The sequence below is a fragment of the Stegostoma tigrinum genome, chromosome 17, assembly GCF_030684315.1.
Source record: "Stegostoma tigrinum isolate sSteTig4 chromosome 17, sSteTig4.hap1, whole genome shotgun sequence".
NCBI classification, from domain to species: domain Eukaryota; kingdom Metazoa; phylum Chordata; class Chondrichthyes; order Orectolobiformes; family Stegostomatidae; genus Stegostoma; species Stegostoma tigrinum.
The window spans coordinates 58,722,985-58,750,595 of record NC_081370.1 but is presented as its reverse complement, the minus strand read 5'-3'; the positions used below and the strand labels follow the sequence as shown (position 1 = coordinate 58,750,595).

Genomic DNA, 27,611 nt, shown 5'->3' with positions numbered 1-27,611 from the left:
TCTAATGAAAGTGAGAAGCCTATGGGCCTTTGGGACTATGGCAACTTTCACTTCACTTGCACCATCAGTCCCATTCCCACTAAATGGCTGACTTCCCAACTCCCATCCCTGATTTCCTTGTTAAGTGGTGCCGCTAGTGGTTCTCTCTTCTAAACCACCAGCTCTTTGAAGTTACAAACAGCGTCAATCTCATCAAAGAACAATCTTAGACACTTCCATCCTGCCCCATGTCCAAATGCTCACCTTTTTCAAATCCTTGAATGTGTTGTAACCTTCTAACTTTCTGTCTGCAAATCCGACCAATAAGGGTCACAGAACCAAAACATCTCTTGTCACCTAAACTGCCACAACGATCCCTCCGCATCCTTTTTAACCTGCCTGCAGGTTTTGTTAATGGTTAGCTGTGCTATCACCCTTTAATACCTATCTCTTCCACTAACCCTGTCCCCAACACCCTCCCTAACCCTCCCTAACCCTCTGTCTAACCCTTCTCCTAACCTCCTCCTAACTCTCTCCCTGACTCTGCCTCCATTCCCCTCCCTGATCCAGTCTCTATCCCACTCCTTAACCCTCTCTCTGCCCTTATCCCTATCCTGATTTATGCAGTTGGATGCTAGAGCAATTGGTGTCTATCTAAACTTGCTTGGAGAATTATTTCTACTCATTTCTCTTGCTGTTTTCACATCATTACCTCTGGCCTCTCTCCCTGCCTGATTTTTCACTGATGTTTAGACCCTCCACAGTATGTTCTGAAAACAGTGTCAGCTTCCGCATGTTTGCTGATGGCACCCAATCCTATCATGCCAATATCTCTCTACACAGTCAAGTGCTTGTCTGATATTCTGCATTTGATCAACAGAAGTTTCCTTGTGGAGTCTGTGGTTCCTGCAATAAACCCTGTTTCCTAGATACTGAAACCATTGTCTCCTTGCCAACTCACTGAGATTGAACTGACTGCCATTGAGCCAGTATCACTAGGACTACCTTTCGCAACGGTGTTTCATGTCTTGCTTCACCTCTGCCTCAGCTATGATGCTGAAACCCTCATTGTACCTTTATTAACTGTGAACTTGACGACTCCGATGCACTCCTGAGCCAACCTCCCACTTTCTGCTGTCCATACACCCTAGAGTGTGCAGATATCTCCAACTATTATCCTGAATCATGCCACGTTCCCATACACTATGATTGTCATTAACCTACAGTGGCTCCTGATGAAGCAGTTTTTGAAACTTTTCATTGCTGTTTCTAATTTACCTCCAGCCCCTTTGACCTCACTGCTGTCTCTCTGTGCAATACTACCCAGACCCACAATCCTCCATGATACCTGTAATCTTGCAATTCTAATTATTTATGCATTTCTAAAGGTAGTTGCTTCACCATTGGTGGCCATGCCTTCAGCTGCTAAGGCCCCCAGGCTCTGGAATTCCCTCACAGCACCTTGCAGCCTCCCACCCTCATTTTCTATCTTCCAGAATGCTGCTTCACACTAACCCCATTGACTATGCTATGGTTATTTGTTCTGATAGAATCTTAAGTGTTTTGGCACCAAATTCTGCTTAGTTGTGTAGGCCAAGCCACTGGATATTGTTGAGGAAGAAATTGATGTATTATTTAGTTCTTAAAGGCATTTAGGAATATGGGGAGGAGGCGAGAAAGTAGCATTGCATTATAGGATCAGTTGTAAATATATTGAATGGCAGAGCGGGCTCGAAGGGCCAAGCGGCCTAATCTGGCTCCTAGTTTCTATGTTTCTCTATAATGTGAAATGTTACTTTATTACGTTTGACATACAATGTAAATATTTTTGCAATTGAAAATGACAGAAGAAATTAGAGACAGAGGAGTTCTCACTGCCCTGAGCTCGATCTTGATTCAAATAGTGCCATTTTACAATTGGGCAATGTTTTGGTGCCTGGAGTGTTGCCTTTTTTTGAGAGGCAGGACCCTTTGCGATGGAAATTGGAGATCTGTAAAATACACGGGACTCTGATTCCCATCTAGAGGGACGACTATACAGAACATTTATGACCCTTCCACCCCAGATTTACTTTGTTGCCAATCAGTTCAGGCTCCGAATTCCCCTGACAGGGGTAGGCCGAGAACTGCTGAGGTGCCCCAGTTTCACACCTGCAGGCTATTGTTGGTGTGGCTGTCAAAGCGGGAACTGCATTATGTTATTTTTCCCAATTACTTTCTCAGCCACTTTGTTCAATGGTCCTCTCTCCTTGTTAATACCTGCTGTGCTATTGTGAACCATCACTGTGACAGTACGTTTGTCACCTACCATTGTATACTTTTGCTATAACTCTATCAATGCTGTTCCTACTATTATATTTGACAGTAGGTTTTCGTTGCTGATTTTCAACAGCAATGATGTCAATTAAGGTGCACTGCATGATATTAGTAAACCAAATTTTCAAAGCTATAATAAAACACATTCCTGACTGAACCTATCATAACGTACCAACTACATACAGTGGACATTTCTTTTCCAGCAATATTTTTTCTTTTCCACTGTGATATCAAATAATGTTGAAAATATTACTTGAGCATTTATGGGAAAGTGGATTTTTATTGCCATATTTAAAACATAGTCACTTATGGTTTTTCATTTGGCTTGTGTTCTAAGTAACACAGGCACAAATATGTGCGTTGATTATGTTCGAATTTTTAGACTTGCAATTTTGCCATTTAATGGCCTTTGTGCAATTTTGCATTTGTCATTTGCCTTCCCACTAATGGGTACTTGGGTACGATATAACAATTTACATGTTTATGATTAATATTCTTGAATGTGCACACACATAATTTAGGGGTTAAGTGTAACTCATTTTTCATCTTGAGTTCAAGGTGCTAGTTTACATGTGGCTTTTGAATGTTGCCCATGTTATATTTACCAGTTTGTAAAATGACCAATGCACTATTTGTTCCAGAAGGAAAGACTCTTCACATTAATGTCTATTTTTTAAAAAATGGTCTGGATTTTGAGAAACTCTTAAAATGTTCTTTCTTACATGAAATCTGTGTCTGTAAATGCCCAAATAAATTGTGTTCTTTTAGCTTATTGGTTCTTCATGTGAACACTGTGGTTTGAATGTCATACTGACTAAATTTATTTCTCCTTTCATTATACTCACCTTTTATAATTCTGAGGCAATATAGTTGGTGTCTTTATTGACAGGTTAAATGTATGGCCTATGAAATGTTCACTAAGCAATCAACATACTTATTACCCCTGACGCGTTTGCTGCAGTACATCAGCTTTCATCAGCTTTCATCACTCTGCTCATACATCACACCTCAGAAATCACAGTGATTTTTCAACAAGACTAAATTCTTAATTTCAAACTGCCAGATGTAGTGTCTGAGCTTTGTGTCATTAGACTGCAAAAGTGTTATGCACATAATGTTCTGATTTGATGTTTGATCTTAAAAAGATGTAATGCATTAAGGTGCATTAAATTCACATTTAAATCCATGTTCTAGCTGAAAATCCTCTGTGTTTGTCCCATGCCTAGGGCACAAAGGTAGAGCAGATGAAGGCACCTAGCATTTGAAGAGCTAATGTCCTTCCCCCACCCCCCGTTGTGTTTGGAATGCACCTTTTCCTCCCCATTGATAAGAAGCTTTATCCACTATCTCGGGTTCTGAAATTAATGGAACTGCAACAAGTTATGCAATGCGTCACTATTAACCGTGAAGAGAATTTTAGAGCTTGGTGGAGATGGTGGTGCAGGGCAGAGGAGATTGCAGTAGATCACATTTTATTTTCATATCTGTGGCGCAGAAAATACATTTCCAGGAAATTTTATACATTCCTTCATTATGCTGTTTTACTTTGATGAAAAATATGGAAATGTAGACCATTCTAGACTCAAAGCACTACATTAATAACTTTATCAGCCTGAACTGTTGAAATTAAATTGACTTTTCTAAGCACAAGGTTGGAATATATTAATTGTACACTGCTTTAAAGAAAAGGATGAGCTGTGCAATTCTGAAGGTGTTGTTTGACAAAGCAGAACGCGCCGTGGACCCGAGAGCATCATGGGGCACAGTAGAGACTGTGACAGGTATAATTCTGTAGCCAGATGGCACCCCTACAGGTGAGGCAGTGGCCTGTGAAATTACATTCTAAATTACTCTGCAGATGAGCCCAGCACACAAGTGCAGGGAGCTGATTGTTCAGATATCCATTGTAAATTACACAATTCAGCACCAAGGACAGTACTCACTCACTGTCATAGTGAAAAGGGACTGGTGGGTGCTGGTGTTGCATTTGTGAGAGGAACGTCAGTGCAGGGATAGGTCAGCCAAAGGGCAATGGCTTGTGGAAAATAATGAAGCTGTACCAAATACCTGGGAAAAAAGAGAATGGTAACACAAACACCCCAAAACACGCACATGCACACACACAAACACACAGACATACTCTCTCACTCGCTCTGTCTCTCACACACACTTCACATGCACACACACAAACACACAGACGCACTCTCTCACTCGCTCTGTCTCTCACACACACTTCACATGCACACACACAAACACACAGACACACTCTCTCACTCGCTCTGTCTCTCACACACACTTCACAGGCGCACACGCACACACGCACACACACAAACACACAGACACACTCTCTCACTCGCTCTGTCTCTCACACACACTTCACAGGCGCACACACACACACACACACATGCACACTCTCACAGACACTCATATCTACAGAGACACACACACTCTCTCTCTCACACTAACACACACACTCACACATACACACACTCTCTTTCTCACACTAACACATGTGCCCTCTCTGTCTCACACACACACACATGCTCTCTCTCTCTCTGTCTCTCTCTCACACACACGCACGAACACACACACTCTAACACACTTTGAAAGTTGAATAAGTCTAAGGAGTGGGGTGATATTTTTGCAAGGTGGAAAAATTCCAATCGGTGATAATGATCTGAAATCTCCTTCAAAGATTATGAAGGATATTGAGCTTTGGCATTTCAAACAACTTGTGTCTGTACATATCTTGTAGTTAATTGTTTTCCTTTTGATCCGGCTGTGAAAATCATTAAAAGTGCAAGTGATTAATTCCTCTGACAAATCAAACTGCTTCAGGGACAAAACAGCTTAATTTGTGTGTTTTTTTTTGGCATAATTTTGCTTTGAAAGGGTGTTTGTATGCTCAGAATTAACCAACAGAACAAATGTATGAAAATGTTTGACTATTATGAGTGGCACTTCTCATGCTGTTAATGCCACTATGAGATTCACAAGCATACATGCTGTATCTACTGACATTATTAATGGGATTTGGACTTCTTATCAAATCATAAAGGACTTTATGCACTTGATTGCCACCTACTGTTGCATTTCCTGACATCATACCTATATCAGACCGAAGCATATAAAGGTTTTAGATTAATAAACAGGAACAAATGTTGATCATTCGGCCTCACAAACCAGTTCTGACATTTACTGGCATCAGGCTAGATTTGCACCTCCATCCACTTGGATCCAGATTTTTGGGTCAAAATCCTGGGTCTCCCTTGTTAATAGACAGCCTGCAGCAGTTCATGAAAGCAGCTCACCATCACACTAGCGTTGATTGTCCAAGGCAATGGCAATGATCCCCACATTCCCTTGAGTGAATTTTTCAAAATTCTATGATCCCTTTATGAAATAAAAGAAAGCACCGTTTGAGTTCCTGTTATTTTGTTATGTATCTAATTACCGTAAAAAATATTTGTAACTGACATGATCACTCTGCATGACTGTAGATGTGCTGTTGCATCTGACAAATCCTTACTTACATTAAATCACTCAGGACTTCTTTTCAACCCAAGCTGCTTTGCAGACTGCTAACTACAGATGTTTGCTACCATCAACCAATTCTCTCTGACAGAAACCTGCACATTACGTAACCTTCTGGATCATTCTCTCTTTCTAAAGGGAAAATGTTTCTATCCCTTGTTCCCTGTGTCATATGACATCTTAAACCAGTTACTTCCTCTCTTTGACATATATTTTTCTGAAGCATTGAACTATTCACCTCAATTATTTTCTTTCCTAAATTCATGTAAATGCATGTTAGCACATTTCTAGACTCCCCAGCACCACTCTCAGAACTAGAAAATGAAACAAAGTTATTCCTTTTTTATGAACACACAGAAATACAATTCAAGCTTTAAACGTCTACATGGCTCTGTCCACGTTAGAGCTCAAGTACTAATACATCATGAATCTTCATCATCTTTCACTGGCTGTGAATCTAATGTTGGACATGGTTTCTCAGATTAAATGTGCTCACTGCTCACCCGTTATATATTGCACTTGTGCAATCAGCATGAGCAAAGGTATCCCCTGCAGAAAGCAGGACTTTACTGACATTTCCCAAGTAACGGCTTCACATACACTTAAAAGTTTACTCCTAGAAGTCTTTATTGTTTCTGTTTTATAAATACTCAGATATTATGAGTTATATTTTCAGCTTCACCTCCTGACCAGTCTTCTGAAAGTGCTCATCCTCTGCCAGCTCGACCAATGCCAGGCAATGACCATAACCAGCAAGAGACTAAATGACCACTGACATTCAATGGTATTCCAATCATTGAATTCCCCACTATTAATATTCTAGGGGTTACCATTGACCAGAAACTGAACTGGATTCGCCACATAAATCCTGTGGCTGCAAGGGCAGGTCGGAGGCTAAGAATACTGCGATGAATAACTTAGTTCCTGACTTTCCAAAGCCTGTTCACCATCTACATGTCACAAAGAGTGTGATGGAGCACTCTCCACCTGCCTGGGTGAGAACGAGGGCAGCAGACATATGGGAGCACAATCATCTGATAGTTCCCTCCAAGCTAGACACTGTGCTGACTTGGAAATATATTGTCATTCCTTCAGTGTCTCTGGGTCAAAATTCTGGAATTCCTACCCTAAAGACATTGTAAGTTCACCTACAGCACATGGTTGCATTGATTCAAGAAGGCCGTTCGCAACCACCTTCTAAAGGGCAACTAGTGTAATAAGTACTGACCCACCCAGTGGCAGTCCTATGAATGAATACAAAAATAATCTAGAAATTACTTAATTAGGGTTTCAAATTGAGTGGGTTCCATCGAGATAGCAATTCACTCAAATGATCCAGACAAATAAAATCTACTCCTGTATTTTTCACTGCTGTCTGTAGATTCAAGTAATGAAATTTTGTAAGACCTGCATAGTTTTAGGTATACTGTATATGTAAAATAAATTGAAATAGGGATTAGAGAAAATCATTGTAGCTTGATTCTCTGTTCTGGCCTGTTTCACGTTATTTTACTCTGGTCAGCTGAAAAAAGGAGAACAGTTACAAATGGAAAGAGTTGGGCCATGTAGAGGGCTCACCTCAAGCTGCATTCTCCTGAGGGGCAAAATGATGGCTCTGGAAGGCTACCAGGAATGATATTTCACTTGTCGTTCAGTTAAAAAAGATAAGGTGGATTGTGCACTGGTGATTATAGCAATATAGTGCATGCACCTCATTTGAGGATGCTCGAGTAATGCTGTCTGAGATGCTCAATGAAAGCAAAATGGCACAGTTACAAAATCCTATGTGGGCAGATCAATGGAAATAAACTTCTCCATGGTTACAGCTTGTATCGAAGCACTGATGTTGGACCAGTTAGGCCAAGCCCATCCACTAAATTATTACAATTATGGCTCCTCAGCGACCTAACTGCAATTCCCTATCTTCACCCCTTATCTCTTGGTAGTTTTGGTCCCCAAAACTCTTATCAGTTACAGATTTAAAATGAACAATTAATGCACGTCAAATCCAATTTGCAGAAGATGGTTCAAAATGTCTAGCAACCAACATGTGTAGGAGTTCTAAGAAAGGGTCACCGGACCTGAAAGGTTAACTCTGTTTTCTCCTTCACAGATGCTGCCAAACCTGCTGAGCTTTTCCAGCAACTTTGTTTTTGACCCTGATTTACAGCATCCACAGTTCTTTTGGTTTTTATTTAACCAACATTTGTATAAGTGTTTCATAATTTCAGTCCTGAAAAGCCTTGCACCAGTTTTCAGGCCATGCCACCCCCTCAAACCTGTGTCTCTGCAGCTAATGGAAATAAATTACTTTAATTTTCCCCATTTATTCCCTTTAATCTCCTGAAAGTCTGGATTAAATCACCCCATAACCTTCCTTCCTGGAATACAATGCGCGTTTGAGTCACTCCTTTTTGCATTTTACTCATTGGAATTCTGTCAGTGTTCTGTTGACAGGTTTTGTCATCAATGAAGCCTGTGGAGTAATTACATTTATTAAAATCAGTGCTTAAAAATGCTTTCAAGATATTGATGTCTGGGATGCTTAAAGTATTCACAGTGGTGAATGCACATGTTCTGATATTTATTTTCTTTTGGGGATTTAGGCTAGTTGCTTTTATGCTGATTGGTCATTCTGATCTTATATTTACCGTATAATAATCATTTTCCTCTCATTTTCTACACAGGGTTATTTCCTGTTGTTTGAATCGATGCTGGACTCTGTCATAAGTGCACGGGACAGGTACCTGATGGAAGGTGGTGCAGGTTTGTGTTTGAGGAGGGGAACCAGTAACTACATCAAACTAAGTCTCATCTTGGCTGAAGGCAAATGTGCATTCCTCTCGCATTGTGCTGTGCACCACAGAGAAAGTTGCCATTAAAAATGAAATATTCCCCCATTACAGACAGCTTGCAGGCATCCTTTAATTGGCTTTCAAAAGGAAGACACATTAAGTGTTGCTTTTGGAGATCTTCTGGCTTTGAAACGTTCATTCGTTATTGTAAAAGTGCTTGAAGCTGGCAAAGAAAATATAATCATGATTATTTTTCAAGTTCAGAAGGTACAAAAGTTGTTAGTGTGAACTTATCCCATTATTTATGGCAATAGACATCTATTTTGCAAGGGATGTGAGCATTACTGTCAAGGTTAATACTCCTTGACCATCCCTAATGACCATGAATATCTGTTGGCCAACCTCTTCCTTGCACCACTGCAGGCCACTGGTTATAGGTACAGTTCTGTTGAGAAGGGACTTCCAAGATTTTGATCCCACAAAAGTGAAGGAAATGGTGATCTAATTCCAAGTCAGGATGGTGAGAGACTTGGAGGGACAGTTGTAGTTTGTGGTGCTCCCTTGTATCTGCTGCACCCAATGGTGGTCGGGTGTTTGGAAGGTGCTGTTGAAAGAGTCTAGGTTCGTTGCTGCAATGCATCTCGTTGATATTTAAATTAGTGGATGGGTTGTTTTTGCCTTTGATGGTGTTGAGATTCATTAGTGTTGTTGGAGGTCCAAGCAACAGCTGCTGAACATTGATGCCAGACTCAGTTTTACCAGGCATCGGGTAATTGTGATGAAGTTACTAACTGCAGGTCTGAAGTTGGAAGCGGTATGAATAGCAGCTAATAATTGTCTTAAGTTCCACACCAGCCATTGAAATATATTATTGAGAAGAGATTACTTTTCAATCACATCGTTTTTGATGTGGTTAGAGTTCTGAATGCAACCCTTTAAACATATTCAAGAAATATTGATGGTAAACTGAGGATTAATTGTCCTTCAGAAGGTAGAGCTGAGCTGCCTTTTTGAATGCAAATCAGATATTTATTCCAAACAAACACAGAGACTGCTGGTAAAACTCATCAGATCAGGCAGGACTACGATAACAAAGTGTGGAGCTGGATGCACCACTCTCCCACTGCAACTCTAGAGTAATATCCATCTTCGGTCCACCTCCCCCTCCTTCCCTATTTATTTCAGAACCCTCTCCCCATCCCCCTCTCTGATGAAGGGTCTAGGCCCAAACGTCAGCTTTTGTGCTCCTGAGATGCTGCTTGGCCTGCTGTGTTCATCCAGCTTCACACTTTGTTATCTTGGATTATCCAGCATCTGCAGTTCCCATTATCTCAGATCAGGCAGGACTCTACAGTCTAGGAAGAATCATAAATGGAATCGAAACATTGACACCTTTTCTCTCTGCACAGATGCTGCCTGAGTTTCTCCAGCATTCTCTGTATTTGTTTCAGATTTCAGGAATCTGCAGTAGTTTGCTTCTATCAGATTTTTTTGGCTATTTGGCCTTAGAGCTAAAGGCTATGGATGGTTTGGAATTTGTTAAGAGCATCCAGAAGGGATTCTTGAAACAATATGTAGGTAGTCTGACTAAGGAAGGGGCCGTATTTACACCTTGTATTGTGAATGAGCCTGGCTAGGTGGTTAAAGTTTCAGTTGGGGGAGCATTTTGGGAACAGTGATCATAAGTACATACATTTTAAGATAGTTATGGAAATGGTTAATCTGGTCCTCAGGTGCTAAATTGGGAAGAAAGCTAATTACAACAGTATTAGGCATGAGTCCATTGTCCATTATAGGAAAATCCCATCTAGTTCACTAATTTTCTTACAGAAGGAAACTGCCATCCTTACCTGGTCTGGCCTATATGTGACTCCAGACCCACAGCAATGTGGTTGATTCTTAAATGTTCAATGGGAAATTAGAGATGGACAATAAATGCTGCTTAGCCAGCAATGCCTTTATCTCTGAACTGAGTAAAGAGTTTGGCAGGAACTGGAGAAAGTAGATTGGAGGCAGCTATTCAGGGTAAATCTGCCTCTGATGTACAGGACTCTTTTAAAAGCTAGTTGGCCAGAGTTCAGGACCAGCATCTTCCTGTGAAGATGCAAGATAAGGATTGCAACATTCAGGAACCTTGGATGGGGTGAGACGTTGGAAATTTAGTGAAAAAGGTAAAGGAAACGTATGTAAGGCTCAGGAAACAAAAATCAAATAAAGTCCTTGACGAGTATAAGTGAAGCGGCAAAGAATTTCAAACAAATTTAGGAGGACTAGACGGGGCCATGAAATATCCTTGGCAAGTAGGATTAAGGAGAATCTCAAGGCATTTCATCTGTACATTAGGAGAAACAGAGTAACTAGGGGAATAGTAGGTGCACTCAAGGTCAAAGGAAGGAATACGTACATGGACCCAGAAGAAGTGGGTGAGGTCCTTAATGACTACTTTGCATTGGTATTCATCAAGGAAAAGCACATGGATGGTGGTAAGATTAGGGAGGGTATGTTGATATTCTGGGGCATGTCAATATTTAGAGGGAGGAGGTATCTTTGGAAACATTAATGTTGATAGGTCCCCAGGCCCTGATGGGATCTGTCCCAGGATACTGGAGGAGTCGATGGATTCACTGAGGCCCTGAATCTTCTTTAGCTGCAGGCGAGATCCCAGAAGAATGGAGAATAGCCAATGTTGTTCCATTGTTCGAGAATGGTGACAGGGATAATACAGGAAATTATAGGCCTGTGAGCCTTGCATCAGTGGTAGGGAAATTATTGCAGAGGATTCTAAGGGATAGGAGAAGGATGGACTTATTAGTGATAGCATGGCTTTATTCAGGGGAGGTGGAATTAAAAATTGGAAGAGTTATGGATAGTGAGGACAGATATGAAAGGATGCAAGAGGATCTAGATCAGCTGGAAAGTTGGGAAGAAAAATGGCAGATGGAGTTTAATCTAGGCAAGAGTGAGGTGATGCATTTTGGGAGGTCAAATGCAAGAGGGAAGTATGCTGTAAATGGCCGGACCCTGAGGAACATTGATATACAGAAGGACCTTGGAAAACAAGTCCACAACTCTCTGAAAGTGGCAACACAAGGGGATAAGGTGGCAAAGAAGGCAAATGACATGTTTGCCTTCATCGATCAGGTCTTTGAATATAAGAATTGGAAAGTCGTGTTACAATTGTATAAGGCTTTGGTCAGGCCACATTTAGAGTACAGTTCTAGTCACCACACTGTAGGAAAGATGTGGAAGCTTTTGAAAGGGTGCAGAAGCGGTTTACCGGGATGTTGCCTGAATTACAGTGTATTAGCTATAAGGAGAGGTTGCATAAACCTGGATTGTGTCTGTTAAAGTGCTGGAGGCTAAGGGGTGACCCAATAGAAGTATATAAAATTACAAGAGGCATGGATGGGGTGGAGAATCGGGGTCTTTTTCCGAGGGTGGAAATGTCAAATACAAGAGACCTTTGGTTTAAGGTGAGGGGGGAATGTTGAAAGGAGATGTGTGAGGTATGTTTTTTTACACAGAGGATGGTAGGTGCCTGAAATGCGCTGCCAGGGGAGCTGGTAAAAGCAAATATGTTTAAGAAGCATTTTGATAGACACATGAACAGACAGGGAATAGAGGGATATGGACCATGTACATCATGGTCGGCACAGACATGATGGGCCAAAGGGCCTGTTCCTGTGCTGTACTGTTCTATTTCAGAGGCAGTTAAGAGTGAAACATTGAACTGGACCTGGAGTCTCTGATAAGGCAGAATGGGGAATGGCAACAGATTTCATTCCCAAAAAACATTTTGTATTTTTAGAACATAAAAAAAAGGATATAAATTGGTTTGCTGCAGAAAAAAAATATTTCCACTTGCTCGGGAAGTCCAGGAGAAGGAGAATAGTCTGAATATTTGAGACAGATTGTTCAGGAACAAACTTATAAAATGCTCTATGCACAAGCCCTCTTCCATAAATCTCAATTGATACCATTCATTTTTTTCTTTAAATCAGGGATTAATAAATGCTTGCGGACCAAAGGTATTTGTTCCCTAGTGGCCTAGATGTCATTTATAACAATCTACTGGTTTTACAATTACCATTCAGGTTTTTTTTATTTGATCAAGGGATATAGGTGTCACTGGCTGGACCAGCATTTAATGCACTTTCCTAGTTACCCTTGAGAGTAGCCATCTTGAACCATGTGCTATAGATAGACCCACAGTGCCCTTACAGATGGAGTTCCAGTGATAGTGAAGAAAGCTGATATATTTCCAAGTCAGGATGGCACGTGGCTTGGAGCAGAACTTGCAGGTGAAACAGTGTTCTCATGTATCTGCTGCCCTCATCTATCTGTATGGATTTAGTTGTGGGTTTGGAAGGTGCTGTCCAAAGTGTCTTGGAGAATTTCAGCAGCAGATCTTTCAGATAGGACACACTGCTGCAACTGGGTGTTGGTGGTGAAGGAAGTGGATGTTGAAGGTGGGAGATTAGGTGGCAAATGATGCTGGTCTTTGGATTTACTTACTCTGCAAGATAAATTTGTAGTTCATTTGAATAAAGAAATAAAGTCTTCACCTTTAAAGTCAGTGGAAAATAAATCAACTGTAGTTCAGTCAGCAACATTGAATACTAAATGTGGGAATATGAGAATGGAAGGAAGGTCAGTGTCAGTCATAAGCCCACCTTCACTCCATTAATCCCCACCCTCTAGCACTTTGTATTACTTTTCCATAGAATTTTGGCCCTCTTGAAACATTTTCTATTCTGCCCACGGTCAGACTTGCTTTTGAAATCCAGATAAATTGAAATCAATCTCACTTTCTGGAGATCTTTTAATGTTACTCCAAGTATAAATTATTGCTGGTGATGTAAAATGCGCGTAACAGTTTACATTTTTTAAAATTTGGGAAGGAGACCTTTGCAAGGACTTACTTTATGAAGAACGTTTGAACAGCCTAAGCCTGTAACTCGTGGAGTTTGGAAGAATGAGGTGAGATCTTATTGAAATATATAAGACCCTGAGAGGACTCGGCAGGTTGGGTATGAGGAGGATGTTTCCTTTCATAAGGGAAACTAGATCCAGGTGACATAGCTATGAATAAGGCATGCCCTTTTTTCAGATAAAGATGAAGTGAATGTTTTTCCTCACAGAGAGTTGGTCGAGTATGAAATTCCCTTCTCCAAAAGGTGTCTGTACATCTTTTCAAAGCTGAATTCGCTAGGTTTTTGACAGTCAAGAGAGTCAAGGGTTACAACAGTTAGGCTGGAAAATGAAGTTGAGAACACAACCAGGTTAGCCATGATCTTATTGAATGGTAGAGGAAGCTCGAATGGCTGAATGGCCGACTCCTGTTCCTATATTTTATGTTCTTACTTGCAAGAGTATTTTTAAAGCTTACATGTTTTACTTGCACTTACTTCAATAGTCAACATCCATTGGTAACCCTGTGCAAGCACATAACACAAAACTGTACGTATTGAGCATGTATACCATGACACAAGGCATACAATCCACTATCACCTTGCTATGTTTGTAAGGATAATACTATGAATTGTCAACTGTTCCTTCTGATTTTGATGTTGTAAAACACTATGCCAGCAGTCTATGCAGCTTAGGCTAAATTGACAATCTAAATTTATTACAATACATAAATATACACTGAAGATTTTTTAATTTAGAGCATATCAACATCAAAATAGCACATTACTTTCACTGGAACATATGAATGGCAAGAAGCAACCATGCACTTGTAGAGGGAAGGGTCCCAGTGGTTCGAAACCCTCCAATCTCTACTTCTGCAGCTTCTTCTCCTACCTGGTGTCCATCTCCTCTCCCTGGCCATGTTTCGACTGCCCACCTGCCAATTGGCAAACTCCATCACCTCAGGAGCAGCTCTTTAGTAAGCCCCTAAGTGATCTCAGATGGCTGCCCACCACTTGCTCACGGGCAACTGTTATGTCCCTGACCTGTCCTTCTCAAAAGTGGCTCAGTGCCAGCAGACTGGTATGCTGGCGGGCGATGCTAAATTCAGGTCCCACCTGCTTTCAGTGCCACCTCCATAAACCCTGCCCAATGTTGTCAAACAAACATCCAGTAAACAAGATCCTCTATAGCTCTGTTTTCCTGCTTGGTTATATTGTTTTTGTTCAGAAATAGAACATTATTGGACATCGCATTTTTGGAAAAGGATGTTTCTATAATTTTCAGTCTGGGAGCAGGATTATTTCAGTATAGGAGTAAAATTATTTTAGCCTGGGAGTAAGATTAGCTTTACCAAGGTCGGTTACCCTGCAGAGCTGCTGTGTGTGGGGTGGGAACTCGATGCTGTGTACCTAATGAGACCTGCTTTTCTTTAAAGAGAAACAGCTACACTCAGTCACCAGCCCAGTTTGTTAGAATGAAAATGAGATTGGAAACAGAGGAGGAAATTGGTTCAGTGTGTGTGAATTCTGTCAGTTGATCCATTAGTCAAGGTTGGCTAATCAACAAGCTAGCTTGCCTCAAAAGCCTTGTTGCAACAGAGCACTGCATCATTTTGATTTCCTAAGGCAATTGTTTATTGGTGGAAAAGAGCAGTTGTGAGATGCTGCTGAATTTTGAGCAGTTAATATTATTTAGCTCCAGATCACAGCATGTTTTATTTGGGGAAAACGTCAAAACTCGCATTAGCTGTAATTATGAGTTAGCTAGGATGTGTCATGCCATGGTCAGTATTGAAGGGGTTATAGTTTGTTTTCCCCCATTTAAAATGTATCTTCATTCCCAAAATGAAAGCTGGACTTTAACACAGTTTGAAAAATAGAGAGAATGTCTCTAAAAGTCAGCCTTGCAAAAGCAACCCAGGTCTCTCAACATGCAAAACAATAGAAGTGTGTTTTTTCCCTCCCAAAAATATTCCTGTAAGACTGTGTTCTTTGAGCTGCACTAATCATAGGCCTGACCCGAGTGTACATTTCCAAACACCCAGCACCAGCTTCGATTCATTCTTGATGTTCTGCAGTTTGCATGCCGTTCTGAAAATACAGAGAGCTTTGCATTTTGCTCGTCAGTCACGTGAGCTTCTGTCAAAGACAAGGTGGCTTTAAGCAGTGAATTGAGAAGGACACAGATATCCTTTCTGTGAGTCTCTGCAAGTAGCCAGGAGAGCTCTTCCTCCCTGTCCAGTCAGCGCTTTGTTAATTTTGCTCATGTGCAGTTATAATTATTCAATTACTGTGCTAATAAGGTAAAAATGAAGGGACAAATATGTTCTGTTGGAAAGTTTAAAGGCCATTGAAGCAAAAGGACCAAGAGTGAAGAATATTGTTTGTCACCAAATTGAAAACCTGAATGCACTGATTTATAAATACAGACTCAGTTTGTGATTTTTTTTAAAGAAATGACCTGTACCCATCCATTGCACAAATGTAAGGGAAACCTAGAATTGTTTCAGATCTCTCATTTTGCTGATGAAAACCTGTATGAGTTTGGCAGAAGACAACAATGGGGTTTCTGGTGAGTGTAAAACAGTGTGAAACACTGTGTATCTTTATCCTTGGAGAAGAACCCCTGCTCCTGTGGTTCTTAACTTTTACATGTGATGGATGGCTCAATTTTTTTTCTCCACATGGTCAATGGCAGTATTACCCTCATGTCATCAGATGTTTGTCACTCGCTTCATTCCGTTTAGAGACCAAATAATTTTAAAAGTGTCCAAATCCAATGAGTTAATATTGAGTCAGGTGATGGAGTGAATGGCCTCTTCCGGTGCTGTAACAATTTGGTGATATCCGACATTGCTCCTTCCACAGTTGGGTTAATGGTCTCATTGCTCTCTTTCAGTGTACCCTGATAACTGCACTATTAGCCTGACAGCAGTGGGTGACAGGAAGAAACACGATGAACGAGTAGCTTTCTGGGAGGATGTGTATGGCTTTAAGATGTCCTGTATGAAGAAGGCAGTGATCCCAGAAGCTGTGGTGGAAGTGATAAATGCTGACACCCTAATTTCAGAGTCCTGCATTGTCAAGGTACGTGTTGTCAGTCAGCTGCAGAGTTTCATCAAATTAAATGCTGAAGGCACTGTTGGCACAAATGCGAATTTTCATGCAGCGTGCAAGTAAATGCTGATATTTAGGATCACGAAAGAGTGATAGTGACAGGGTTGAAAGTGGAATGGTTAAAGTTGATTAATCAGGCCCACGCTGTAATCTTGTGTTGGAACATAAACTGCCAGGTAGTGCTAAACTCTGCTGAGTCCCAGAGTTCTTGCTTTGTACATTGTATGGTGATCTGTCATCTTTCAGAGTGTGTCGGAGGGCAACCTATAACAGAAATTCTGTCTTACAAACTGGGTTTTTCACAACTATCTGTGAAGCATAAATGTGGAAGTTGTTTTGTGCTTACAGTAGCTTTTCACTGCATTGAGGCCAGCTGAGGTTTCAAAAAAATATTTGTGATATATGTTGCAGTTAGTTTTTCTTAAGATACATTGAAATGACTGCATGTTAGTGTAAAGATCTTCATTCATTTTCAGTCTTGGTAATAAAAAGCATTCATTAATGAATCACAAATTTAAAGAATAAACATTGTTATCATTACTAGGTTAAAGAATCAGGGAGCTGTTCTGATAAACACATTATTTGATTCATTTATGGAATTTATTACTGAATCTGCTTTCACCCACCTTTCAGTCAGCACATTCATTTTCATCATACTTCTCTGAGTGAAGCAAAACAAAGCCTCCTCATTTCCTACTGCTCCTTTTCCCAATTATCTTCCAACCATGTGTCCTCTGTTTATCATCAGAGATGAGGAGCAGGCAGGAAAGTGGAGGTGAGACCAGGATAAGATCAGCCATGATCATTAACAGGTGGAGGGCTTGAAGGGCTGAATTTGCCGACTTCCATTCCTAATTCCTATGTTTCTAAACAGTTTCTCTGTATCCAGTCTTAACAAAACCTTTCAGTATTTTGAACACGTTTGTAAACCCCTCTCATTTTGTCCTTTATGTTTGATGTAGACATTATGGCTCTGGTCCCTCTCCATTGCCTAAATCCAACTAAGTTAAGACTCTTGCCTCTGTGTGGCATTATTGTGTAACATTCCATGGTGTAGCATGTTCACAAATCATTATGATTCCACACGTGCTCCTGAGATGCTGCTGGGCCCGCTGTGTTCATCCAGCCTCACATTTTATTATCTTGGATTCTCCAGCATCTGCAGTTCCCATTATCAATGATTCCACACCAGTTTGCTGTTCAAGCTAAGAGATGTTGCACTGGATAATATCTAACTAGTAAATGGCCTGTTAATATCTTGCTAGTCATTACTTTCACATTGCATTGTGCTGTGATCAACGCTGAGTAAGCAAACATTAACCACAACATAAATTCATTTTTTGCCTCCGTGAAGGAGGCAAAACACAATGCTTTTAGAGATACTATAATTGATTTTTATTTTCAACATGTATACTCGAATTACAAGTAAAGAGGTATTCCAAATGTCTTTAATAATGTTAAGCACGTAGCTTAAGCTGAATTCTGCAAGAGGTAAGTAGTTAGCTGAAATATAGGAAACAGTGGGTACTTGTTCATAGATTGATGTTCGGGTGAGGGGAGAGCGGGTCAGTGAAATCCCCTAAAGTTAAATTTTGCCAATCCCCAACTATTTCTGATTTGGATTCATGGCCTGGATTTAAGAGTTGAAGGTCAACTGGTCAGATTCACAGAGGTGGAGCTGGGGTGAAGGAGAGGCACATTGAAACTGCCGTGAGGGCTACCAAATGAGCAAACAAACAGTACATGAGGAGGCATGAAATTGTGTCGGTATTCAAACCCTCAGGATGTTCCATGGTGCTTTGTAGCTAATGGTTGACTTCTGAAGTGTAGCCGCTTTTCTTCTGGAGAGCGCGGAAGGTGAACATACAATCTGTTTGTTTTTGGTGATGTTTTGTTTGGTTAAGGTTACCACCAAACTGCAATAAATTGGTGTGTGTGGCAATGTCAAAGGAATGGTTTACATGACACCTTGTTGCAGAACAGCTGTGAAATCGAGGTCATTAAAGCACATAGATTCATTTTCCTGTCTAGGTGCCTGAATAACGTCTATTGGGAAATGTAATCAAGGCCTCTGGAAACAAACAATACTTGCAGAATAAAACTTCGCAAAAGTGTCACATCACTTTAGAAATAAGAATCTGTCTGTGGAAGACAGAAGAAAATTACTAACATGCTACATGTAGCCAGTGTAACTATATACACGTCAAAACTGGAATATAACCAAGACAATACTTACGATGGCCTGGCAGTGTTTATGCAGTGAAAGCAGAAATAATAATTCAACTCCTTCTTCACAATGTTCTGATGAAGAGTCACTGGACTCAAGACATTAACTCTTTTCTCTTCACAGATGCTGCCAGACCTTCTGAGTTTTTCCAGCAGTTTCTGTTTTTTGTTTGAGATCTTCAGCACACAATGATCTTTGCTGTATTTTACAACACTGATATTACACAGGAACAGAGAGTTAAACAGAACAGAGAAAACAGAGCGAACATTTTGAATGTGGTGACCCTTTGCCTGAACCCTTATGATGGAGTTGTAAACAGTTGTGCTGTTAGGTAGACCACAATATTGGAGTACATTGTACAGATCTATTCACCACACTGCAGATCAGAGATAGGGTGCAGAGGTAATTTACCAAGATGTTTCCTTGGCTGGAGTGACTCAGCTATGAAGGTAGGTTGGAATTGCTTTCCTTAGAGCAGAGGGGCAACCTGATGAGTAGGAATAAACTTTTACTCATAGTAGATGGTAGTTTGAATATCTCAATTACTGGGGTCATAGATTTTAAGCTGTAGGAGGTTTAGAGGGGATTTGTGGGGAATATTTTCTCAATCAGATGGTGGGTATCTGGAACTCACTGCCTGAAAGAGTGGTAGCGATAGGAACCATCACAATGTTTAAGAAGTATTTCGATGAATGCTTGAAACCCCATAGCATGCAAAGTTCTGGGCCAAATGCTGGAAAATAGGACAAAAGTAGTTCGGTGCATGAGGATTGGTGTAGACATGATGAGCCAAAGGGCCTCTTTCTGTGCTGTAAGAGCTTATGGTTGTATTCTGTGAGAATGGAAGATCAAGACGACAGTGATGTTTTTATACTTCTGGTTTGACACATATGCACACAATCTCAACTGATGAGGAAAGCAAACACAAGAATTATTTTCAAATGATTGTCAAGTGATGACTAGAGTTTCTCAGTTTGATGTTTGGGAGAGAGAAACTAGAACATTGTTGCATAAGAAGTAAGTGTCATGTGAGATGAATGACCAGGTCTGAAATGTACAGCCTGGATTTGTGGTCGAGGCAGGTTAAAATGAGGCATTCGAGAAGCCATTGGATGTTTTCTTGGACAGTAATGCTATTTGGGGACATGGGGACAAGGCAGGAGATTGGCCGTAAGTATGGTGCTCTTCTGGAGAGCTGGTGCAGACACAATGGGCTGAATGGCCCCCTTCTACATTGTAATATTCTGTGATCTAATAGTGACTTGTAAAAATGAGAGATGTTTACCTACGAACAGGACCCATGTGTTGGCAGATGTTTTTAGTGTATATACTACACCTTTTTCATTGAAAATAGGTTATGGACACTCTGAATCATTGCGGCAATCCCCATGGCTACACCTTGGCCAGTCTATTCACCTGGTCTGAGGCGAATAGCTAAGATGGACAGTTAACAGATCCTGCTGCATCTCTTGGCTAACCTTGATCCGACTATTGATCACGCTGTTCCCATGCTGTATAAATTGGTGTTCCCATTTAAAATTTAGATTCTTGCATCCCAGTTCTGTTGAATGCAAGATAAGAAGGTTCATCTTCATCTCTGTGTTCAGCAATGTTTGAGAAAGTGATGAAGGGCTGAATGCACTGACGGCTTAAGAAGCAGAACAGATCCAAAACCAAAATGTTGGCTGCTGTCAAAGATCGTGAAAGCCGGAGAGCAATACTCATTAATGCTGCAAAACGTGGCTGCAGAGAAAGAAGGTGATGTCGATGTTGATTTGGAAGAATTGCCAGCCTCTCTTCATGAGATTATTTTGGTCCTATCAAATTACATATTGCAAATCACTGTCTCTTGGATCATCAAATCTGTACTTTACTGGAGTTTAAATTAACACAAAGTGGATTTGGGTTCATCTTTATTTGTCCTTAAGGTGCGAGCATCACTGGCAAGGCCACCATTTGTTGACAGTTCCTAACTGCCCCTGAAAAAGTGACATTGTGCTGTTGTCGAACGTTGCAATTCATGTGCTGTTGGTGAGGGAGGGTGTCCTGATTCCTGACCCAATGACAATGAAAGAATGTCGATATCATTCCGAATGTCTGGATGGCTTTCATGTTGGAGAGGGTGGTGTTCCCTTTGCAATGCCGCTTGTTTTTCTCGGAGTTAGAGCTCATGGATTTAGAAGGGGCTGTCATTGTGCTGGTCTTTTCATGAATGAGTTTAAGAATGGAGAAAAGAGCATAATTTTCATAAAGGCTGAATTTTACTCAAATTTATGAGCAATAAGTTAACAATTTTTGAAGGTTATTTGGAGCCATGTCTTGATAAGCTTGCATGAAGAAAACCCAGATTGAAATTAACTGAATATTGCTAAAAAAAATGGCTAGGTTCAAATATGGGTAGTGGTCTCTGGGTAGTTTATTACAGATTCCATTTCACACTCTGCAGCACATGGACATTTAACAGACAGTGGCTTCCTCGTGAATGAAACGTCAGCTAGTGACATTAAAGTCAGCTACTTTCAAATGTTTACTTGCCCAAAGGTACATTTCCCTTGTTTATGTTCCTCCAAGCCCCTACTCATTAAGGTGTCAGAAAATGTGAGAGTATACATTCTTAGCTTTCATTTGTTTAATCTAATGCTTTTTGTTTGCATGGTCTGGGAGCTCCACATTGCTGTTTATGTTGCTGAATGACACAAAGGTTGGTGCCTGTTGGGGAAAGCAGTCAGCCACGCTGAATGCGTTTAGGGAATGTTCCACAGTTCTATGAAATCCAATTTCATTAGGTTAAGCATCAAATAGAGGCAATTAATGAAAAAAACTTATTATTCTCATTTAATATGTAAATAAAATAAATTTAAAGCGCCATTAGTCATCCTTGTGTTTGTAAACTGTGATGACTAAACTGATTCACATAATGCTTTAAAAACCAAAAGAAACAGAATTTAACCATGAGACTGCAAAAATGAAAATAGTAAGAGAAATCATGTAGCACAGAAGGAAGCTGTTCAGCCCGTCATGCCCAACGTAGCTCTTTGAAACGTAGGAAATAGGAGAAGGAGTAGGCCATTCGGCCCTTTTACCCTGCTCCACCATTCAATATGATCATGACTGATAATGCAACTCACAGTCCTCTGTTCCTGCTGTCTCCCCATACCATTTGATCCCTTTAGTCCTAACAACTATATGTAAATACTATTGAAAACATTCAATGTATTGGCCTCAACTGATTTTGATGATATTTGATTTATTGTTGTCACAGGTGTGGAGATACAGTGAAAAGTGTTATTTTGCGTGCTAATTAGGCAGATCGTGCCATACAAAGTGCATCAGGATAGTGGAGCAGAATGCAAAATACACTGTTACAGCTGTAGAGAAAGTGCAGAGAGAGAGGGATCAAAATGAACTTTTCAGAGGTCCGTACAAAAGTCTGTTAAGAGCGGGGAAGAAGCTGTTCTTGTATCTGTTTGTACATGTATTAGAATTCCACAGGCTCACCACTCTCTGAGTGAACAAATCTCTCCAAATCCTAAACAGCCTACCCCATTTCCTTTGTTTTTATTCATTGACAGGATATGGATGTCGTTGGTTAACCAAACATTTATTGCTCAACCCTAATTGCCCACAGCAGTGAAGAGTCAACCACTCTTGTTACCAATAAAAGTTGTTCACCAGCTTCCGAATTAATCAGCGAATGTGGCATTGCTTTAATTGTTGTACAGTTTGTACTTGATCAGGAAGTAGTGCCCATGATATCTTTGCTATAAGGTCTCAGGACACATGCAAATATACAAACCCAGGGCAAGAGTCAGTGATAAGACATAGCTATGCACATGATCACATACTTCAAATTATTCATCTGCAGCAATCATTAACATTTTTTATTCTTGAAGTTGCCAACCAAAGTCAAAAGCAGCATTGGTTTGTGTAAGTCATAAATCTGAAGTTTGGTTCATTTTGCCAGAAGTTCAAAAACCTGGAACCGTATGTATCTGACAGAACTGTGTGTACACCTAGACCTCACATGTGGTAGAGTTTTGAGGAATTGACCCGCCACAGCCTTTCTGTAGGAAATTTTTTAAAACAATTCAGTCATGAGATGAGGGCGTCACTGGTAAGGTAGTATTTATTGCCCATCCCTAATCGCCCAGAGGGCAGTTAAAAGTCACCAATATTGTTGTGCGTCTGGAGTCACATGTAGGCCATACCAGGTAAAGATGGCAGTTCCCTTCCCTAAAGGACATTAGTGAACCAGATGGGTTTGTCCAACAATCAGCAGTGGATACGTGATCATCATTAGACCCTTAGTTTCGGATTTTTTTATAATTGAATTCAAATTCCACCATCTTCCATGGCAGATTTGAACCCAGGTTCCCAGAAATTCATCTGGGTCTCTGCTTTAACAGTCCAGTACAACTGCACCACTGCCTTCCCTTATAGACAAGCGATCAGTGACAGTTTTCACAGAGATATTTGCAACCCATGAAAGAATTGTGAAAAGAGGAAATGTTAATGGAGCCTTTCAATCTGTTTTAAGCAGAGGGTTGCAGATGCAAGATTGAACAAGAATGCAAATTTGACAGCAAAGCATTTCTGCAGTATTCTAAGGGAATCAAGTGTTTTGGGGAAAAGGCAGAAAAGTGGAGCTGAAAATTGTTGGATCAGCCACGATCTCATTGAATGATGCAGCAAATTCAATGGGCTGAATGGCCTATTTCTACTCCTTTGTCTGATGATCATGTGGTCGTAAAGTATTCCCTGCCAGGTAGAATGAAGCATCTTGCATCTTGTATGATGTTATAATCATGGAAAACAGAATTATAGTAGACCCTTTGGTCAATTGAATGTTGGGTGCAAGTAAGTTACTCTGTTGTATGCTCACTCTCTATTAAGATCTTCATTGTATAATTCAGGAAACACAGTCAGAATGCCAACTTGTTTCCATTTCTTGTGTCAATTTTGGGATTGCATTTTGTCATGGTAATTCCTTTGGATCTGTAGGACGCTCTTGTAAAAATGAGAAACAGAGATTCAAATGATAAGAATACCTTAACGGGGTACAAGTGATTTATGAACAAACTGTGTGAATTGCGCAACCTACATGAAGTTGCTTTCTTTGTGGTAAGTGCTATTTTAATAATACTCATTACTGTTGCTCTTTTGAAAGATATAATTTCCATTTATCAGTGCAATGACTAATGTTACACAGGAGTGCATCAATTAAATATATTCCAAGCACTGGAATGGAAGCTATTAAAAATGTTAGTTCTGACTTGAGGTACATGATGAACATCAAAATGATGTTGGAAGATTATTGGGTCATTATGAATGAATTGTGAAGTGGCCTTGCATCAGGAGTTAGAATTTTATCATGCACTAAATTGGCTCGCACTGATTGAATTAGTCTTTGGAAAGTGGGCAGACCAGTTTGAAAAGTAGCCTCCAGAGAAACAGGTGGAATTAGGTGGAGAGAGAAAATGGAATAGGCAACATGCCATTTCTTTCAGTCCAGTATGCTCAGTTTGGTGTAATGTCCTGGCATCTTGATGACTGCTTTTCTGGAAAACTGTTCTTGTTTTCCAGGCGATCGACTGCAACAAGGTCGGTATTGCAGATCTGGATTTCACCTCGAAGTTCTCGCTGAAGATAACGAAGGATCATGAATGTGTGGTGAGTTGGTCTATTTCAAGAGAAGGCTGAATTCGAGCAAGAAGTCTGAAAGTTAATTGGATTTACAGTTTGGTAATGAAGCAAATTAGTGTCAAAAGGAAGATCTGTTTGGTTTGTTCATTAGACAATTCTTCACCAAGCTAGGGCATGTTAGTTCATTAATGCCATTGCAATAACATGCAAACATGTTAGATATAGTTTTGAGCCTGTTAACAATATTTCTTGATATTATTTTATATTTTGTAGAATTGTTGTTAACTATTTGTTATATGTAATAATTAAGTTTCTAACTTCTGTTACAGCCTGGTAACTGATGTACACAGTGCTTCATAATGTGCATTCCACATATTGTTTCTCTTTAGTTTGCTGCTAAACTTGGTGCTAAGACTTCAGTTAGGTGGTTTGTGATCCTTAGTTTGTCATTCCTCCTACTTGACCTATTTTCCAACAGCACCAAAAGAAATACATCTGAATGTACACTATGAATAATTGGTATTTCAATTATATACTTTATATTAAAAGTATAAAGTTGCTGCAATTTAACACCTTTCAGATGTATGCAGTGTTAATTGAAACAAAGTTTTATGCTGCCTCCTTTTTTTTTCCTTCATTCATAGGACATGGGCTTTGTTGGCCATTCATAATTGACCAGAAGGCAATAAAAAATCAACCTCATTGCTGTGGGTCTGGAGTCATGTGTAGGCTTAGGCTGGGTAAAGACAGCAGATTTCCTTCCCCAAAGGATTTTACAGTTCTTCCTGATAACCAGCAATGGTTTCATGGTAATAATTTGACTCTTAATTCCAGAGAATTGAGATCCTAAGTAATTGAATTCAAATTCCACCATCTTTCAAAGTGAATCCAGGTCCCAGAGTCATTACCTGTGTCTCTGGATTAATGATTTAGTGATAATGCAACCAGGACGTTGCTTCCCGCAACAACTTGGGCTTTTATCAAAACAGTGATACTTCATAGGAGTGTTATCAAACAAAGTTGGGATGCAGTGATGCATTGATAATGTCACTGAATTAGTAATCCAGAACTGCCCCCCAAGTATATATTTTGTGGACATGAGTTTGAATCCCACTGTGGCAGGTGGTGAAATTTGAATTCAATTTAAAAATTGTCCTGATGGTGACCATGCAAACACTGTCAATTTGTAAAACACCATGTGGTTCATCAATGTTCTTTAGGGAGGGAAGCCTGCTATCTTTGCCTGGTCTGGCCTACATGTAACTCCAGACCGACAGAAATGTGGTCAACTCTTAATACCCTCCGGGCAATTAGGAATGGTCATAAATGTCACCCCAGCCAATGATGCCCACATCCAATGAATTAAAAATATCCCACACTGAATCAACTGTGAACGGTAGATGCTTGCTGAAAGAGATGATTTTAAAGGAGGTGAGGGACAGGTTTCAGAAGAAAGCGCCTGAGCTAAAGATCCATGTAGCTAAAGTCACTGTAAACAATGATGAGGGAGATTTAACATCGCAGATGTACACTGCTGTTGAGGGAGGTTGAGTTGAGGCCTTTAATTGATTGTTTAATAAAGACTTGATGGTGAGTTGTGGAGTTGTTCCCTCCCCATGGACCTTCTCACCCAGAACTTAATTGTTGAGGTGGCAAGAATTTCTGTTTTAAATTTACCCCCTTTAAATGTACGTTTAATTTCTAAACGGTGAGAAAATTCGTAAAGTAGAAGTACAAAGGGAGCTGGGAGTGTTGGTCCAGGATTCTCTAAAGGTTACCTTGCAGGTAGAGTCCGTGATTAAGAAAGTGAATGTAATGTTGGCGTTTATCTCAAGAGGGTTGGAATATGAAAGCATTCTTCTGAGACTTTATAAAGCTCTAGTTAGGCCCCATTTAGAATACTGTGTCCAATTTTGGGCCCCACACCTCAGGAAGGACATAGTGGTGCTGGAGCATGTCCAGCGGAGATTCACACGGATGATCCCTGGAATGGTAGGTTTAACGTACGATAAACGGTTGAGGATCCTGGGATTGTATTCATTAGCGTTTAGAAGGTTGAGGGGAAATCTTAATAGAAACTTACAAGATAATGTATGGCTTAGAAAGGGTGGATGTGGGGGAGTTGTTTCCGTTAGGCGGGGAGAATAGGACCCGTGGGCACAGCCTTAGAATTAGAGGGGGTAAATTTAGAACAGAAATGAGGAGACATTTCTACAGCCAGAGAGTGGTGGGCCTGTGGAATTCATTGCCACAGAGCGCAGTGGAGGCCGGGACGTTAAATGTCTTCAAGGCAGAGATTGATAAATTTTTGATCTCACAAGGAATTAAGGGCTACGGGGAGAGTGCAGGGAAGTGGAGTTGAAATGCCCATCAGCCATGATTAAATGGCGGAGTGGACGCGATGGACTGAATGGCCTTACTTCCACTCCTATGGTCTTAAGAAGGAGCTGGGTGTCAGTCCAAGGACAATAAATAGCCCTTTGCCACCTCCGGGGGGAAGGCAAATATCCACCCCATCAGAAACGATGTTTGAAATTTGTGAGCGTCGCTGGCTGAGCCAATAGTTATTTAGTTGCCCAGAGGGCATTTAAGAGCCAGCCACACATTGCTGTGAGTCTTGAGTCACATTTCGGTATAGACAACAGATTTCTTCCCCGAAAGGTCATTAGAGAACCAGATGGAACTTTAATAGCAAATGACAATGACTACATGGTCAGCATTAGGTAGCTTTTTAATTCCAGTTTTATTTTATTATTGAATTTAAATTCCACTATCTGCTGCGATAGAATTTGAAGTATCCCCCGGCTGGACCAGCTTGAGGGCTGTCTTTCAGAGTTTGCTGTGCCTCCAGTCAAGACACAGTACATCCACTAGGCTGAGAATTACTCAGAGACCACATGTTTAGGCAAGGTCACCTCTAGCTGAAGGAAGTACAATTAGGGAAGGAATGGCTAACCACTAGTCAGAAGAAGGTAAGCATTAGGCAGGCATGTTGTAAGGAAAGCACAGAGTGTACTTCACTCAAGAACAGTTTTTCTGTGTTGGGCAGTTCCTCTGGGTAGGTCAACCAGAACTCAGCTGCACAAG

At 40.5% G+C, this 27,611-nt stretch overlaps 1 protein-coding gene across 3 annotated transcripts in view; it reads left to right on the top strand.

Moving 5' to 3' along the window:
* Positions 1-27,611, top strand: part of prmt3 (protein arginine methyltransferase 3) — a 172,221-nt gene that overhangs the window by 85,971 nt on the left and 58,639 nt on the right. For 2 of the 3 annotated variants that reach the window (XM_059652185.1, XM_059652184.1), the window contains 3 exons: positions 8,517-8,595; positions 16,437-16,624; positions 24,465-24,551. In XM_059652185.1, coding sequence (XP_059508168.1) covers positions 8,517-8,595; positions 16,437-16,624; positions 24,465-24,551 — 354 coding nt within the window. Of the gene's footprint in view, positions 1-8,516; positions 8,596-16,436; positions 16,625-23,882; positions 24,003-24,464; positions 24,552-27,611 lie in introns of those variants that run through there. The other variant, XR_009446857.1, reaches the window with a different exon arrangement.